The sequence below is a fragment of the Leptonotus elevatus genome, chromosome 2 (genome assembly GCF_054856555.1).
Source record: "Leptonotus elevatus isolate MCC_2025b chromosome 2, RoL_Lele_1.0, whole genome shotgun sequence".
In the NCBI taxonomy this organism is placed as follows: Eukaryota; Metazoa; Chordata; class Actinopteri; order Syngnathiformes; family Syngnathidae; genus Leptonotus; species Leptonotus elevatus.
Genome location: NC_141240.1, coordinates 42,648,203 through 42,665,982, shown reverse-complemented (window position 1 = coordinate 42,665,982; position 17,780 = coordinate 42,648,203). Strand labels below are relative to the sequence as shown.

Below are 17,780 nucleotides of genomic sequence, written 5' to 3'. Positions count from 1 at the left end.
AATTAAAGCTTTTAAAGGTCAGTTTCTGTTCCGGGGCCGAATGATGAGCAAGAACACAGAGATGATGCTCATTGGTCGTAAGTGAGCCTGCAAACTGGATCTGGAGATTTGTGAGCGCAAGAAACACCGAGAGAGGCAAATTCGTGTTCGAGTGGAAATAGCGGGCCCCGAAATATGAATATCGAAAAGACTGCTTTTCTTTATATTCTTGTTCGCATGCTTGCTCTTCCCTGTAAAACTTGAGTGAAATTGGTGGGGGGGGGGGGGGTCGTGGTCCTCCTGAGTAGGCTTGAGTCCCATCCCCGTCTCCCACGTGAAGGCCTGCCAGAACCCGCCCTGCAGAATCAGCATCACAGCGCGCGCGCCTGACAAGCGCGCCTCCCCCTCCGCGCAGCCTCCTTTGACATCCCCGTCGCTCCTTTGGCCTTTTTTTCTTTTTTCTTTTTTTTTAAGGCCAGCTCAACGTCAGCCACAGATTACACATTCCGCTCGCACGAAGGCAGAAAGGAGCGACAGACGCGCTCTTTCTCGCGCGCGGAGACGACGACAGCTTTTGGCGCGCGATCGCAAGAGGAGGAGAGAGAGAGAGAGAGAGAGAGAGAGAGAGAGAGAGAGAGCAACGCTGCGGTTGGACCTCTCCTTGCACGTGAAGCCCTTTTTTTTTTTCGCAGCCGCAAAAGTTGGAGGCGAGCAAGTCGACTGGTTCGTCTGCGGCGACAGCAATCGGCGCACCCGCGGACGCCGCCTTCGCCACGCATCGGGGGTTCGGACCGACCGTCATCCCTCGTACCATGCTCCTGAGCGCGCCCCTCCTGGTGCTGCCCTTGCTGTGCGTCGCGAGCTGCGCGGCCTCGTACGTGCCGTGCGAGCCGTGCGACCACAAGGCCCGCTCCGCGTGCCCGCCGGTACCGGCGAGCTGCCAGCCGGTGAAGGAGCCCGGCTGCGGCTGCTGCCTGACGTGCGCGCTGGAGGACGGCCGCTCGTGCGGCGTGTACACCGGGCCGTGCACGCGCGGCCTGCGCTGCCTCCCCAAAAACGGCGAGGAGAAGCCCCTGCACGCGCTCCTGCACGGCCGCGGGGTGTGCAGGAACGAGAAGTCCTACAAGCTGATGCATCCTTCCAAAGGTAGGCCCGGCCTGCGTGCGTGCCTGCGTGCGTGCGTGCGTGCGTGCGTGCGTGCCCGTCCGTCATCTCGGTTGCGTGCTTTTTAAAGCTCCCACTGCAGCAATAGTTCTAATGATCATCTCACCCACCAACAGACCAATTAGGGCACAAAAAAAAAGCAAAATAGTTACAATGCGATGCCACACAAACAAACAAAAAGTAGATGTAATAATAATAATGATAATAATAATGACCGCTTCTCAATGTAAAATGTAAAAATGTCAGTGGCAGGAAGCTATATGATTGACAGGCTTATATCTTCAGCAGTTTGGTTAAATAACCCAATTTGGGTCAATGGTTCATGTGACCCAACTTTCTGGGTTCTTTTTGTACAAAACAACCCAACAACGCAAATTTGGACAACCCATAAAATTGGGTTAACAATCCAATTTTGGCTTGGCTTGTACAAAATGACCCCGTTTTTTTTGTTTAGCGTGTCAGATTGTTTTTGTACAAAATGAACCAATTCTTTGCAGTAGTGGATTGGTCCATTTTTTTACCCCAAATTGTTTTTGTTTTTAGAGTGTGCCATATAATAGGAAAGCTCTGAATTGTCCTGGCACAGATGATCAAAGACGTGTTTGTTACGAATAAATAATCATTTTCCAGGCACCCATGATGGCCTCTAGTTTAAATTGGCTCATGTGAACTTCCTCCCGCAGTCCGTTTTGAAATATATGCTTCGGATATGATGGAGGGTCACATCCCAATACTCCTCCTTTATTCAGCGGAAGATAATGACTCCAGGTGTTGACCTTTTAAAGATATTACGTATTACTTTCTATTTCTCACGTTTCTCCGTTCTCTCCTATGTTCTTGTCTCTTTTGCATTTTTTTTTTCCTGACGGGCGTAAACGAGCTTGCGCGGATGCGCTTATGGATGACGTCACGTTGGCCGGAGGCCCAGAAATATGAGCAAAGATTTTATTCAACAAGATTGAATTGCAGGTGTTGTTTAATGCAACATGGATGACATTGAATCCAAGCTCCAAGCGGAACGGGTTCACGCCACCTTTTGTTCTTTTGTTGGTGCTCTGGCTGAAAGGGGCTGCTTGACACTTGATCGTTCAATGGCCTGTCAAATGTGCACTTTGATTTCTTGTTCAAACGGGATGATGTCATATTTTAGATCCGGGATCAGGACCACCATTTTTTCATCAGTCCTCTTTGTGAGCCGCATCGCACCACACACTTCCGAACCGGATGTAGGACAAAAATGGCATTATTGATATGGACATAACGTGCGCTCCGAATATATTTCAATTTTCATAATACATTTCTCAATGCATATACCGTATAACAAATCCACTATCCTAACCCAACATCAAAGGGTTTGAAGCATACGACAAATACAGTGTATTTTTTTCCCCTCGTGCAAAGGCCTCTTTTGCATAAAAACAATTCAAGGATGGCTCAAAACTGTTGAACAGCAAAACCAACATGAAATGCAAGAACTCATTTTGTGCAGTTTCCTCATAGAAATCAACTCGCCCAAAATTATAATAATAGTGAGGTGCTATGTTTGTCCTGCATATCAATCCAAATTCAGGAAAAAATGACTTGACCTACTCACATTGTGTTATAGGGCAGTAAAAAACCCTGTGCAAGTGCAACTAAGCTATCGAGTTGTGAATGTTGATATTACAACTAAAAATTACAGTTGATGCATATTCGCCGTTTGATACTCTGAAATCTGCCTATTATTCACAGATTATTTGTTTTAATTTTGAAAAAAATACACATTTGTATTTGTCTTTTTTGCTGGAAATTTTTTTCCCGTTTTAATTTTTTGCTGGAAAACATAGATTTGATGTGTTTTTGGGGGATTGTAAAGTATTTTTAGTTTTTCAATAATAATAATAATCAAGGGGCCACTCAGAGTGTGGTCATGGGCCGCATGCAGTTGCCCATCCTTGTTGTGGATTGTACGTCAGTCCATCGATGGATCGGCACTTCATGCCCTGCCAGCATGCAGTCTTTCTATCTTTCCTCTTTCAACTGTGGATCCAGTTGAGATGTTAAAATCGGTAGCAACCAACTCATACAAATCGGCGACATCATGAAAAATATGAAATGGCCACAGCGAATTTGATGGCCGCCATGCCGCAAAAAGATGTTTCTCTGTCGCATGCACGCATTGAACACATTCCACACAAATGTTTGCGACCAACCGTGACAATTGAAACAAGAACGATTTAAAAGCAACGTGATGCGTCAGCAGTGGTTGGATGAGGATTAGCAAACAAAGACTTAATGGACATAAAAAAAAAAATTCCTGAGCGACCGAGATAATAACCGTGACAGCACGAACCCGTTTCCGAGAAGTCATTATGTGGACGGCTGACGTCACTGGGATGTACAGCAGAAGCTTTGGCGGGGAAGGGGGCGGGGCGGCGAATGACGGTGACCTTGTTTCACCACCCCGTTAGCTTAGTAGCTTAGCGAGCAGCCACATAAGGCCACGTGGCCTACCAACGAGATGCTGGAAATGCGTGACACAGACGTGGAAATGGGCCAGCAGTGGCTTAATGGGACAAGACATGTTGAGGTCGTCGATAGGCTCGTAGCCACTCGCGTGCTACGCAGCATCAGGAACCGTGGGTGGCACAAGCTAATAGGGCAGAGAGGTCTGTGCTACTCTCACATTTGATAACCGTAGTGGTGTTTGGTTTGCTCTTTAAAGCAGAAGTCAACCCCTCAAGAATTCTTGCCAATAATAGCCCCACTTGTCTAATTCCGGTTAATATTACATGAGTGGAATATGAGTTAAGCAGCAAAATCCAGCAGTTTGGATCTATATCAGGAGGCGGCCATTTTGCCACTTGCGGTTGAGTGAAAATGCCATCACAGTTGCTCGGGAAACAACCAATCACAGCGCAGCTTCGGAAAACAAGGTGAGCTGTGATTGGTCATGAGCAACAAGCAAGCAAGTGGCAAAATGGCCGCCGCGAGATGGATTTGGCTGCATAACTCCTATTGCGCAAATGTAATATTCATCCGAATGTCACGTTTAGACTCGTCACATCTAACATATTATTGTCAAGAAATGTTTACGGTTGACTTCCACTTTAAGACGAGCATTTTAGCAGGTTTTCCCAAAATACGTATTTCTTTACGGTTTGCGGCCTCTGGACGGGCTGCTGGTTCGCGCAATCAGAATCTGATGATGTCTTTCTCATGTCCCAGAGTCCGTGCTGCCCCAAAGCAAGGTGCCCATTTACGGACGGGACCACATTAGCAGTCGGAAGGCGCAGGCGATGAAGCAGGCGAAGGAGCGCAAAAAGCAGCTGGCCAGGGTTGGACCCAACAGCAACTTGAACTTCGCCCTGCACGGCCTGGAGAACTTGGAACCCGAGTCTGTACGTGATCGCTCGCCGTTGTGCTCCTGGCTTTTGTTTTTGTCACCCTCCCGCAATGAGGTGGTCCCCCCCGTCTTATGCGCAGGGGCCCTGCAGGAGACGTCTGGATCAGCTCATTCAAAGCATGAAGGACACGTCGCGGGTCTTGGCTCTGTCTTTGTACATCCCCAACTGTGACAAAAAAGGTTTCTTCAAACGCAAACAGGTACGCCGGCGCCTTCCTCTTGCTCCTTTTTTGCGCGTTCCCTTCAAAACGAACCTTCGGCCGTCGCCTCCTCCACCCGCAGTGCAAGCCGTCCCGCGGGCGCAGGAGGGGGATCTGCTGGTGCGTGGATCGCTTCGGGGCCAAGATACCCGGCATCAACTACGCCGGAGGGGACTTGCAGTGCAAAGACTTGGACAGCAGCAGCAACAGGAACGAGTGAGCTTGCGTCGCGACGAGCGCCGACGAGCCGTCTCGTGATGCGTCGTGATGCGTCGTGACGGGCGAGTCGTAAGGAAAGCTGAAACGCTTGCTCGTGGGTTGTACAACTGGGGTTTCAAACGCGCGATAGAACTAAAAAAGTTTTCTTTCTGCTCAAACATATACTTAGAATTAGCCACATCAGAGCTACGGATCATTTTGCAGAAGTTTCTTGGTTTTTTTTTCAGAGCTGTGTAACGCAAGTGCATCTCAATAACTTTGAAAATGTGAGTGAGAAATTGCCTTTCCTAATTCCACGTTCAATTGAAAAGTGAAACTCATCTCTGCGTTTGATGCGCTCACATCTTTTAAATCACAACAGATTCTCATTCAAATCTGCGTAGATTTACTTCCATACACTATCATGAATTTTATTTATTTTATTAGTGGTTATAGCTAACAACTAACAAAAAAATTCATCATCTCCAAATGTTTGAATATTACATATTATAAATCAAAATGTGTTTGATCTCGAAATGACGCAACAGTCAAGTTGGCAGTCTTCTCCATGATGTGCTAAATCTGACTTTTTAAAGGCTTTAAAGGTCATTTCAAGGGACATTGCAGATCATGGACGCATGGATGTGCAATACGCCATCTAGTGGTCAGCGAGTAATTCATTCATTTAAAAAGCCCATTATTGATTTCTATAATATGCCAAAACGTTTCATTTTCGTGCATTTGTTTAATATAATCATTGGTCTAGTAATATCTAATTATATTGATGTTCGTGGCCGTTTTTTTTTGTGTGTGTGTGTGTGTTTTGGGTGTGGACGGTGTGAGCGCTCCTCCCTGATTGGTGGACCATTTCCATGACTCGGTTCACCAATCAGGGCAGGGGAGGAGCGCTGATTGCCTCATTGGGTTCAGGTGCGGGACCAGCTGTGGTCATTAGTGGCCGCAGCTTAGGCCCCGCCCAGAGGGAAGCAAAGGCGGCCTCGTTCCTCAAACAAATCTCGTCCACACAGAAGCATTTCAAGACTCGCGTGCGTCCAAAAGAAGACGCTGAGGACGTTTAACGGCTGCAATGTATATGCCAAGTCTGGAGGGGCGCTGTTGCGCAGCCACAGGGAGTTAACGGAAAGCGTAGAAGACACATTAGTGCTCGCAGACACTTTTTTTTCTAACTTTATTGCAATCTACAGAACAAACATGGCTTTGCATGTATGGAGACAAACTGAAAAAGACGAACACGGGAGAAGTGACAATGGCGGGTGATTCACGTACAACACCGCTTGTCGAACGTGGGAAGAAAGAAGCGAAATAGTTTGCGCAAAACGACTACAACACGGCTATCCGCCATTGTTGTTGACAGACTGACAGTCACGCGAGAATTGGCGCATACGTCATCAATGTGCGACAATGCGTCGTCACGGCGCTGCGACCGTTACGTCATCGCTGGAGGAGTCGCCTGCATGTGGCGTCCGGACGGACGCGTTTTGAAATCTGTCCACTCTGGAGCCCGCTTTCAAAAGTCATCGCTTTCAAAAGTCATCGCTTTCCAAAGTCATCGCTTTCAAAAGTCATCGCTTTCCAAAGTCATCGCTTTCAAAAGTCATCGCTTTCAAAAGTCATCGCTTTCAAAAGTCATCGCTTTCAAAAGTCATCGCTTTCCAAAGTCATCGCTTTCAAAAGTCATCGCTTTCAAAAGTCATCGCTTTCAAAAGTCATCGCTTTCAAAAGTCATCGCTTTCAAAAGTCATCGCTTTCCAAAGTCATCGCTTTCAAAAGTCATCGCTTTCAAAAGTCATCGCTTTCAAAAGTTATCGCTTTCAAAAGTCATCGCTTTCAAAAGTCATCGCTTTCAAAAGTCATCGCTTTTCAAAAGTCATCGCTTTCAAAAGTCATCGCTTTCAAAAGTCATCGCTTTCAAAAGTCATCGCTTTCAAAAGTCATCGCTTTCCAAAGTCATCGCTTTCAAAAGTCATCGCTTTCAAAAGTCATCGCTTTCCAAAGTCATCGCTTTCAAAAGTCATCGCTTTCCAAAGTCATCGCTTTCAAAAGTCATCGCTTTCAAAAGTCATCGCTTTCAAAAGTCATCGCTTTCAAAAGTCATCGCTTTCCAAAGTCATCGCTTTCAAAAGTCATCGCTTTCAAAAGTCATCGCTTTCCAAAGTCATCGCTTTCCAAAGTCATCGCTTTCAAAAGTCATCGCTTTCAAAAGTCATCGCTTTCAAAAGTCATCGCTTTGAAGCTCCGAAAACGCGCCGTCGTGTGGACCGACGGCCTAAACGCTAAGAAACTTGTGAGGATACGTTGAAACGGGCTTTCGTGTGGGCGGGGCCTTAAAAGGCTGGCGGTCAGGTCGGGAGCGGGTCTGGCTTTGGGTCTTTGTCTCCATTTCGTTTGTCCGTTAGTTTATTTGTTTAGTTTGCCGCCCTCGATACCTCTTTTGTGTGTTTTTTTGTTTCGTCCGACCGTCTTTCGTGAAGGGCACCGTTCGCCACAGTTGCTTTCCTGTTTGTTTCATTCTCCACGATTGGTTCGAGTGTTCGCCATAACAACTATGGGTTCAATTCCGCAGTCAGTATTTCCTTGGGTTGTTGGGACTTCGGGAGCATTGGCTCCATTTTGTTTAGTTTCTGTGTTTGGAGGGATAGTGTTCCGTCACGCGTTGTCCTATTGGTGTGTCGTGCGCTACCCGCTACCCGCAAAATACAAAATACAAAATAAAAATTGCTGATAGGCTTGCGAAGTTTGGTGTCTCCGAGTCAACGTAATGTGCTTCAGACGCGTTCTTTGATACGGCAACATCGAGTGGTCAACTTTCACGCACTGTCCCTTTGAAGTGAGCGGTCGCGAAGACCGGTCCTCGAGAGCCGCTGCGCTGCTTGTTTTCCATGTCTCCCTCCACCAACACACCTTATTCGTGAACAAAGATCGTTATCAGGCTTCTGGAGGGCTTGCTGATGAGCTGATCATTTGAGTCAGCTGTGCCGGAGGAGGGAGACACGGAACAGTGGTTTCCCTTTTCCTGCTTTAAGTACTCAACTGACAAGAGTTTTTGCTCAATATATATATAAATATATATTCTTTTTTCTTCTTTTTTTTACAGTTTTCTAATTTCATGGACAACAATACTCAAGTTAATGTTTTTATTAGCTGTAAGCAATTAAAAGTTGCCCTTGTTTAATGAATGTAAAGAATGAGTTTCACTTTCTGCATTGAACACCTGAAATGAAACACACCATGAATTATTCAAATTGATCGAGATGCACAGAAATGAATCGATAGATGTGCCAGTTTATTTGACTTCTTATAATGTGATTTGGAGCAGCCATGAAAATGTGTGGCATATTTTTAGTGACTCAGGTGGAGCGGTGGGCAACGTCTCCTCGATGTGCTCGCCATGAGCAAAAGTAAGACGGACGAATTAATTCCATGACGTCTTTATGTTGGGCATTAAATGTTTTTTTTCTTTTCTGGGGTTGTTGTCGCTCCGACAGCCGCAGGAGGAAAGCTGACTGTCCACCTTATGATACATACATGCAGAGAGATGTTATTGCCAAGTAGCAATGCCAAATAAATACCAAAAAAAATGAAAGAGTAAAATGCTGATTAATACATCGTGGTGTGTCAGAGAAATCTTTCGACGCCGTGCGGAAATCCGATTGGATGCTTCGTACAAGTTATTTTCTGTTAATGGTCGCTGTTGTGATGGAGCACGTCATGTGACCACTTGCACAAGCTGACGAGATCCGGTACGACGGTTGCATGAGAAGCTCTGCAAGCAACGAGCACAATAAGAAGCGCATTGCTCAATAAATGAATACCTCTCTTGACTATCCATCGGAAATGGGCAATATCGTTACAAAGGTGCCGTTTTTCATCCAGCTCTTGTGCCTGATGTCATTAGAGTTTTTACTGATATTGTTGTAATTGAGAATTCTTATTTTTGAGCTGGGAAAATGATCCCCCATCTTAAATGAGTGAACTGCAGTTGAGCAATTGCTTGACTATCGTTGACGTTGGGCTGCTTGATTACGAAGAAATGATTCATCACGATTCATTTGGTAAGAATTGAAATCACGATTCGGACGACCGTTTGTTTTTTGGCACAAAACAAGAAAATGTTTAAAAAAATATGAATACAAATACATTTCTTTGAAACACTATAATTATGGAAGTTCCATGTAGACAAAATAAGATTTATCAAATTAATTATTTGAAAATTAAAAAAAGGTACAAATATAAAAAATTTCAACAACTCAAAATTTGTATTAATAATTAGTATTCCATTTTGGAACTGTGGATTGTAATCATTGAAATTGTAATTGAACTTTGATGAATTGCCTTACAGTGATAAAACAAAACAAAACATGAGAGCGCACGTGTCCGACGCAAGACCGCCATTTTATATGACAATTATACATTGAATTGATCTCAAAGTCGTTAGCGTCTGCTTGAGGGAAACCGTAGCTCAAATGTGCGCCCGTGACGAAAATCAGTTTCAGTCTCCTGCATATGTTTCGTCGTTAAATAAAAGTGAAGTCTTTTTTTTTTTTTTACTTCTCAGTGAATGTGTGTCCAGTATGTTTTTATGTTCCTGTTAGTGTGCGTGTGCGTGTGCGTGTGCGTGTGTACGTGCCCTTCCAGAAAAGCTCACTGAAATCTTTTGCACGCAAATGATATGTAAAGGCCGTGTGGTCTGTGTTGGTTCAAATCCAGCTGGGTGGTCGCAAATTGGCTTGCGCGTGTCCGGTCGCCGACTTGCTATGGAAAAAGTGCCTTTGGACCCGTGCCATTTTCAATGGCAATTTGCATCTGCGGCTGCTCGATGAGTCCAACGCGGATGTTGACGCCAACTCGGGTTTTTTTCCGCCACCATCCCCTTCCTCTTGTTTATTTTATGATGAGTGGCATGTGTCCTGCCTTGCTAAAGTCAAATGATGTGGCAAATCGAAGAAAAAAGGGGGGGGGGGGGAAGCGACTACGATGTGAACACTTGTCAAATATTTATCACGTGTGTTGTTGATGTACTCAGGTTTTGTAAAACAAATCACTCTTTAAATAAAGATCCTGTACTCTGGAAAAGCATTTTTTTTTAGGTGGCTTTTGAACTTTTGATTGTAAAATCAGAAAGTTATTTTTGATGCTTTTCAAGATGTCGTACCCTCACCAATATTTGTCAAGCTCGACATTAGACAAGAATAACATGACATGTATTTAAAAGAAGCACGCTGTAGCTTTTCTTGGCCTGTCGCTTGATGCTAACAAACGACGCCAAATGCCGTAGACAGGCAAACCAATAGGCGAGCATTGGTGTGTCACCGTTTAAGCAATCCGTATTTGATCATAAATGCTAAAGCAGCTCATCGAGACACAATAAAATAGTCACAATCATGTCGAGCTAATAATACTGCAGCTTGTTTAGGAGTTTTAATGTGTCTGTAGTATACTGCCGCCAAGTGGCCAAGGTGCGCATACCATCCTTTACCTTCTATTTAATCACGTCATTGCTGTATGTTTTCAATAAAGCACAATTTTATATTTTCATTTTACTGGGGCAAGAGGATGATACGCGTGCTTTGAGATACAAGCACGGTCACACTCGTATCTCAATGCGCCATTGGATGGCTGACAGAAAATAAAAAGCAAAGAAGCTCCTTGAATCTACAAATCTTTTTTTATTATATGTTAAGTTTGACAATGTGCTCTCTGAGGCTTGCAAGTTGGCCTCACTTCCTCATTTGTGTTGTTGCTCGACAGTTCCTTTTTTTTTTGTGTGTTATTAGCATTATATCTGCTCCATGTTGGCCATGTCCAGCTCCAGCTCCAGCTCGGGAAGGTAGTGGCTGCAGTTGGGGTTGCCCCGCACAGTGGGGGCCGCCGGGATGGGTCGGCCGGTGTGGGGGCTAACGCACCAGCACTCGCCCCTCTGACCATAGAGAGACATCTTGCACTGGAATCATACAAGCAATTGTCTTACAATAGAAGACATACATGACAAGTTCAACTGGATAGAAAAGGAAAAGGGGAAAAAAAAAGAGCCTCTGAGGATCTATAGACAATTTCGCTGTGATGTCAAAAGGTCGGAAGACTTCCATTTCAACAGAAAATGTGTTTGTTTTTTTAAATAGATGTGATTGAAGATTTCTGTTGTGCTGATTAATGGCACAGATATTCTCTTTTGATGCTGAAATGAAGAGCATGCAATAGAGCTCACGTTAGCGAGCAGGCAATTATGTTTTTCGAACGCAAGTAAAAAACAATATTTTATTTATTTATTATTATTATTATCATTATTATCATTTTATTTATTTTCACACTATTTAATAATATTTTTTGATGATGTATTTTATCATTTCTTTTATTTTTATTTATTTGTACAACTATGAATGACATCCAGTTTTGTTCTCTCCACCCCAAATTCTGCTGGATTAATTGAAATATATTCTATTTTATGTTTGAAGTTAGTGCAGCCAATCACGTTTCTGTTACCCGGAAGTAGCATGACATCCAAACGCTACGAAACGGTTTATTCTTCACCTGTTTGAGGTTATACTGCCCTCTCCTGTCACAGTTTGGGATGTGCAGCGCGTAAAGGTCCTCCAGGGGTCCTCGATTATCTCTGAAAGGCATCTTGGAGATCCTCTCCAGAACCTGGTCCAGCTCCTGCTGACACGGAGTCTTCGACCCAAAACAAAGCACATCCGGGTCATCCGGGGTGGGAAAGAAGGGTTGAGTGCAAGGCTATGCAAGACATCGCCACAACATCTAACATTTGGCACTTAAAGTAGTACAGCCAAGAGTAATACTACAAAATAAAAGGGAATACACGGTTTGGAATTAATTCATAGAACTTTATGAAACACGTATTGCACTTTTTTTTTAATTGTGTTTTACTGCAGCAATCATGTTTCTAATATTAATATGGCAAAAAACTGTCGCACACATTTTTTTTAAACTAAACTAATTAATTGTGGTCATACGCACTAAATGTTCGGATGTGGTGTAAAATTTGAATTCAAAGTTGTAATTGCCACAATTCCTGCAGAAAGAGAAGAGCAAGAAAAAAAAGACAATTTGTTGTACTTACGTTACAATCCCATCTGAACATGTTTTACTTTTAATTATTTGTTGTACATCAAAGATGGTCTAAATATGATCTATTTTGTGTGCATAAATAATGAAATAAGAGGGTGAAAATAACCGCCGACAACACCAAGCTGCATTTCTAATTGTCGTCACTGCCCAATGTTGACAATTACTGTATGCATAACTTAACTAGTTAACTTTTATGACCGTTCAGATGTTACTTCAAAATGTCAACCATTGAACTTATGTGGAAATGTTGTTTTGAAATATGGATGAATCCAGCTCCTTGGATTAGGTTTGACCTTCGACGTCCACGGATGAATATGCATAAGTACAAATGTGGACCGCGTTGCCGGCGTTACAGTCCGACATGCGTGGCGTCGTCCTCACCTGTCTGGGTCGCGTCGATTTCATCTCTTCCACCTTGTTGCTCTTCATCTTCGTCATCATCTCTTGACGATGTTGTCGCACGGCGCTCTCCTTGGGTCCCATCCAGGTGCTCTCCTTACTGGGTAAGCGGACGTCGCTCAGGCCCGACTCGGACAGCAGTTCTATGGCCTCGCCTGAAGGAGGACGGGAGATGACCTTTGTGTTCAATTCGGGCCTGGAAAGTCCGAATTGGGCAGCTTGGCTGGCGTCTTTGCCTCTTATTTATTTATTTATTTATTGACTTTTCTCCAACCACCCCAACTTCAGTGAAAATGGCTGCCAGTCCATGAGTTAATCCATATAGAATTATAATTATTATCAGCAAAAGGCAAACCCCTCTGTTTGTAAAACATCGCCATTAAGACACCGACTTCGCTCGCGGCTCTGCTTTTTCTCTGTATTTTCTTACAAATTGCTTCCCTTCTAATTCAAAGCCCAAACTGACAAACCTTAGAAAAGTGTCTGACAACATTTTGTTGAGGTCTAAAGTCTGGGCAGCCCCACACATGAGCGCACCATTTTTTAGAGGGCAAAGGTCACAATCTCTTTCACTGTATGTGCACAGAGGAGCGCACCACTCGACCCCCTCCTTCCCTTTATGGGGAGTTTTTAGAACTCGGTGGGCTCGGATCAGCACTAAAAACAGAGGAGCGGGCCAACTGTCCAGTCTACTGCTCTCATTCATCCCGGGACAATGAGTTCCTTTCCAAAACCGATCCATGACACATTCCCAGAATGCACAAAGGCCAGAGGTGCCGCGTCAAGATTCGGATCAGCAGAGCGAATACTGCCTCATTCAAGGTTCGGGTTAGGGTCTGTCCACAAATACAATCAAAGACTTCAGGCACTCTCGGATGGCTGATCTTTGGATCTTAAGTAGCCCGCGGATCATTTTTAAAAAGGGTAGAGATTTATTAACTCATTTGCTCCCCAAAACGGATACAAATGACATATTTTAAATGTTGTCATGGCCTCAAAAAGGTATTTAGGACGCAGCCTCTGACCTGAAGAGGTTGCTTAAGGCAATGGTAGTTTTTACAAAAAACGGCCAGCGGGTGGCAGCAGAGTAGAAGACATCAACCAGCCTATGTTGCAACAAGCTCTTTTCACACTGTTTTCAACAAATTTGTGAATAAGGAGGAAACTTAGCTGTATTCTAATGCTAATTGCTGTAAAACGGAAACAGATACAAACTTCTTCTGTTTTTTATCCTGATGAAAGAAGAGACTATTTTCTTTATCTTTAATCTTTATTTTGGTAGATTCCATGTTTTTATAGCAATAGAACACAATATTTTGTGGGCCTTGCAAAATAAGTCAAAATCCAGTAAACCAGCTGGGAGCGAAGGGGGTTGCTTCAGTCAAAATGGCTGGGAGTCAATGAGTTAAAAAAAAATCCTCATAAAGATCATTATTTAGTAATAATATTAATAACACGCAATCATAACATTGTTTAAAGTCATTGAAACACATTTGCTTTAATCAGTAGTCAAGAAATAGCTCTCAAATTCAAAAAGGTTGATGAACCCTGTTCTACAAAATGCAGAAGGCACACGTGTTTGCCGTTCATCTCAAAGCACCGTTTGGACACGTTCTGGCATGCTAGCACTGACACACACACACACACACACAGACAGTTGGATTTACATGTCTAGTGGGGACATGTGATTGACATAATGCATTTCCTAGCCCCTCCCCCTAACGTTAACCATGAAAAATGATGCTTGAAATGTCAGCTTCGCAACAGTAAATATTCTCCAATTTCTGGAATCCTTTGTGAAAGCAGCCTGATTTTATTTGTGTTGAAGCAAAATGAAACATTTACTCTTACTTTGAAAATCAATGTCCACATTTTGTTGATAATTATGGACCAGAAACGGAATCATAATTTATGTTTGCACATTTTCTGGACTGACAAATTAAAATAATGTCTTGTTTTTGAATAAAGGGACGGAAATTAAATCGTGTTTTTCTTTTTTTAATCAGATGAATTGATGAATTCCAACCTTATTTTAAAACCCTTTTTAAAATCCCTCAATGTGGCCTCATTACAACATCAACACAATTGTAAAAGATGAAATCATTTCAGAAAGGTTAAATGCTCGTTCACAGACTTGTTAAGAGAACCCATGAACGAAGTGTATCAAGAATGCTTGGATGGGTCCGCTTTGGGCACAGGTGAGCAATCCGGGTCCCGGAGGGCCGGAGTCCTGCAGGTTCGGGAGGTTTCCCTCTTCCAACACAAGCTGATTCCAATCAGCAGGATCGTTATCAGGCTTACGCTGATGAGTTGATCACAGATCAGCTGTGTTGGAAAAGGGAAACATGCCAAACCTGCAGGACTCCGGCCCTCGATGCCCACCTCCGGCTTAGGGCAACTGGGCAAGCCTTCTTCGTCTTTAAGGTTGAGACGACAACTTTAGCGCCGCGCAGAAGAAGAAGAAGCCTTCAAATGATGAGCACAGAATTGTGCAGCGTCCTCCCACATTCCGACATCATGCTGGTTTATTGACTGGCTGGCGACTGGCACGAGGTGGACCCAACCTCTCGCTCAAAGTCATCCGGGAAAGGCCGCAGCTCACCTGTGACCCGAACGGCGACAAGCGCTGGAGAAAATAGATCAAAAGATTGCGACGGGGACGGACGGGCGGGTGAAGAGTTTTTCCGGTTCTGAGCACAAGCACAAGAAGATCGGGGATCGGAGGCCGACCTACTCTATGTGTGATTGTCATCTTGATTTGTGTGGCACTGTTTTGAAAATGTCCGCGTTGTGTGGATGATTTTTTTGGGGGAGGATTATCTCTGGCCTATTTCAGTCGGTCAGGCTTCAACTGGACAGGAATGTCTCTTGTTAGCGTAGCATGTTATTTCAGATGGCACTGCTGTTTCTTTCCACTCTGGCTCTCGTGTACTTGACATCGTTACCTCCTCCATATGGACAACTGTGGCCGCCATACAGATGTTACATTGGGTCCGACTCATGCTATGCTATATAGATACAAATTTGTGTCTGCTCCAACCCGGATACGAACCCTGGTTCCCCTCACACCAGTCTTTTGCTTTAACCACTGGACTACTGTTGACATGCTTGCAACAATTATTATTATTATTATACAAGGGTCTTGGGCATGCTGGAACCTATCCCAGCTGTTGTTGTTGTTATTATTATTATTATTATTATTATTATTATTATTATTATTATTATTATTATTATTATTATTATTATACAAGGGTCGTGGGCATGCTAGAGCCCAACCCAGCTGTTATTATTATTATTATTATTTGATTATTGTTGTTATTATTATTATATTATGATTATTACTATTATGAATATTATTATTATTAATATGATTATTATGATTATGATTATGATTATTATTATTTGATTATTATTATTATTATTATTATTATTATTATTATTATTATTATTATTATTATTATTATTATTATTATTATACAAGGGTCGTGGGCATGCTGGAGCCTATCCCAGCTGTTATTAATATTATTATTATTATTTGCATGACAAACTATTATAATCCTTCAGCAGCTGTCATTCGTTCGCCAAGGGAGAAGATGCCGCGTACAACAAGCAAAAAGTGATGTGAGGCCTTTGGAAGCCCGATTCATGACCTTTGACCCAGCTATACTTGAGCCGGTTTGTGAAGGGTCGCTCCAAGGAGTAACTTAATCATGACTGCTGCTTATCATAGAAGAAACGAATGTCTATAGCACCCCAGCACCAAAATCAACCTGTCATTCAGGCAACACATTCAAAGTCTGAGGGCCTGAGAATGATCCAAATCATGAGGCTGTTTACTTTCCCTCTTCACAGTGACCCGTCCTTGTACAAACACAAAGCACATGAGGCTCACTGGAGTCCTCCTGCACACACAGCCGGCCCATTTTCTAGGTAGAGCGCAGTGTATGCTTACTGCAGGTCAAAGCCTAAAGTCCAGCTTTTCCAAACAATGCAACATTCCTCCCGCTGTCTCCCGGCTCTCTCCACTCCCTCAGAGAATCATCAACATCAACATTGGGATTTTTTTTTTTTTTTCAAGCACCATCCAAAGGAGTGCAGCTCGTGAGAATTCTGGCCACTACCTTGGCTGGATGGGTTCAAGTGGCGGAAGAGCGGAGGGCCTGCATGGGCGGGGTTTGCTTTCTTCACACGTGACCAGCGTGACATTAATATAATGAATGTTGTCAATTAACAACAACAAGTGCCTTGTCCTTTTTAAATGCAAGCAGGACCACCTATTTGAATTAAAAGCATAAGTATCTCGTATCGTTTCGACTTCCAATAGCACGTTCGTGTTGATCACAAATTGTGTCTTAACAACTTAGCCGAGTCGATGGCGAGAGGACCGGCAAAGGCAAAGGCGGGACTGACCGCTGGTCTGCTCCCGGTGCTCCTGGCTCGTGACGTCGGCGTCGACCGTGTGCCGGCACAGGCCCTGGCCCTGCACCAGTTGCTCCAGCGGAAGCTCCGAGTCGGGCGTCGGGTAGCACCGCAAGCCGGCGCCGCACCTGGAGGTGTACACGCCGCACGTCTCGCCCTCCTGCCGGGCGCACAGCGGGCAGCAGCCGCAGCCCGGCTCGCGCACGATCTCCGCGCAAGGCACGCCGAGCGGCGGGCAGAGAGCCTGGCGCTCGGCGGTGCACGCCGGGCAGCGGAACACCATCTCGGCCAGCGAGGCGCCGGCGAGGGACGCGGCGAGGACCAGCAGGCTGGGGAGCTTCAGCATCGTTATTTGCCTCTGCTTTTGTGGCATCGTCGCGGGCTGCCGCTGGAAGGAATAAGCAAGTTTAGACGGGGAGGGAGGGGGGGAAGGGGGGGGGGGGCAAGAGGGAGGGGATGGGGGCCGCTCGCGCGTAAGCGAACAGGTGAACCGTCTGCTGGGTCCTACAATTCTCCAAGGAGCCCTTTGGATCATGTCAACTTTGACGACTGGCTCTCAAACGATTTGCAAGGGAGATCTTTTTTGACAGCCACGCCCTCACAACCCCAAGGCGAATTCAACGAACAATGCCATAAGAATTCAAACCTTCAGTACAGTATAGGCTATTTACTGAAAGAAAGAGAAAAGGTAATAAAGTCGGGGTTGGGGTTCTGGATAAAGTCAACAGTAAATGAGGCAAGAAAGTCATGTGGATTGTTTAAAGGGATATGTTCATTCGTTTTAAAAAGACAAGATTCATTTCAATAATATGTACAAAAATATGTTCTATCAACATACATTAAAAATATATATACAGGCCTATATATAAAATCATAAGTATAGTCATCGCTAATTACATTACATACAGGAGGCTGACATGTTTCGCTGT

At 44.2% G+C, this 17,780-nt stretch overlaps 2 protein-coding genes across 2 annotated transcripts; one reads left to right on the top strand and one right to left on the bottom strand.

Annotated features, from left to right (window-relative positions):
- The first annotated feature begins 318 nt into the window (after positions 1 to 318).
- Positions 319 to 10,592, top strand: LOC147180113 (insulin-like growth factor-binding protein 5). Its single transcript, XM_086067379.1, has 4 exons — positions 319 to 1,125; positions 4,351 to 4,523; positions 4,609 to 4,728; positions 4,811 to 10,592. Exons 1-4 carry the CDS (start codon positions 792 to 794, stop codon positions 4,946 to 4,948), a joined length of 765 nt encoding a protein of 254 aa, XP_085923505.1. The 5' UTR covers positions 319 to 791; the 3' UTR covers positions 4,949 to 10,592.
- A 1-nt stretch (position 10,593) lies between these two features.
- On the bottom strand, positions 10,594 to 17,535 carry igfbp2a (insulin-like growth factor binding protein 2a). The gene is made up of 5 exons (XM_086067378.1): positions 17,498 to 17,535; positions 16,843 to 17,239; positions 12,415 to 12,587; positions 11,476 to 11,616; positions 10,594 to 10,888 (listed from the first exon to the last, which is right to left on the bottom strand). The coding sequence occupies exons 2-5, from the start codon at positions 17,222 to 17,224 to the stop codon at positions 10,724 to 10,726; spliced, it is 861 nt and encodes a 286-aa protein (XP_085923504.1). The 5' UTR covers positions 17,225 to 17,239; positions 17,498 to 17,535; the 3' UTR covers positions 10,594 to 10,723.
- Positions 17,536 to 17,780: the final 245 nt, after the last annotated feature.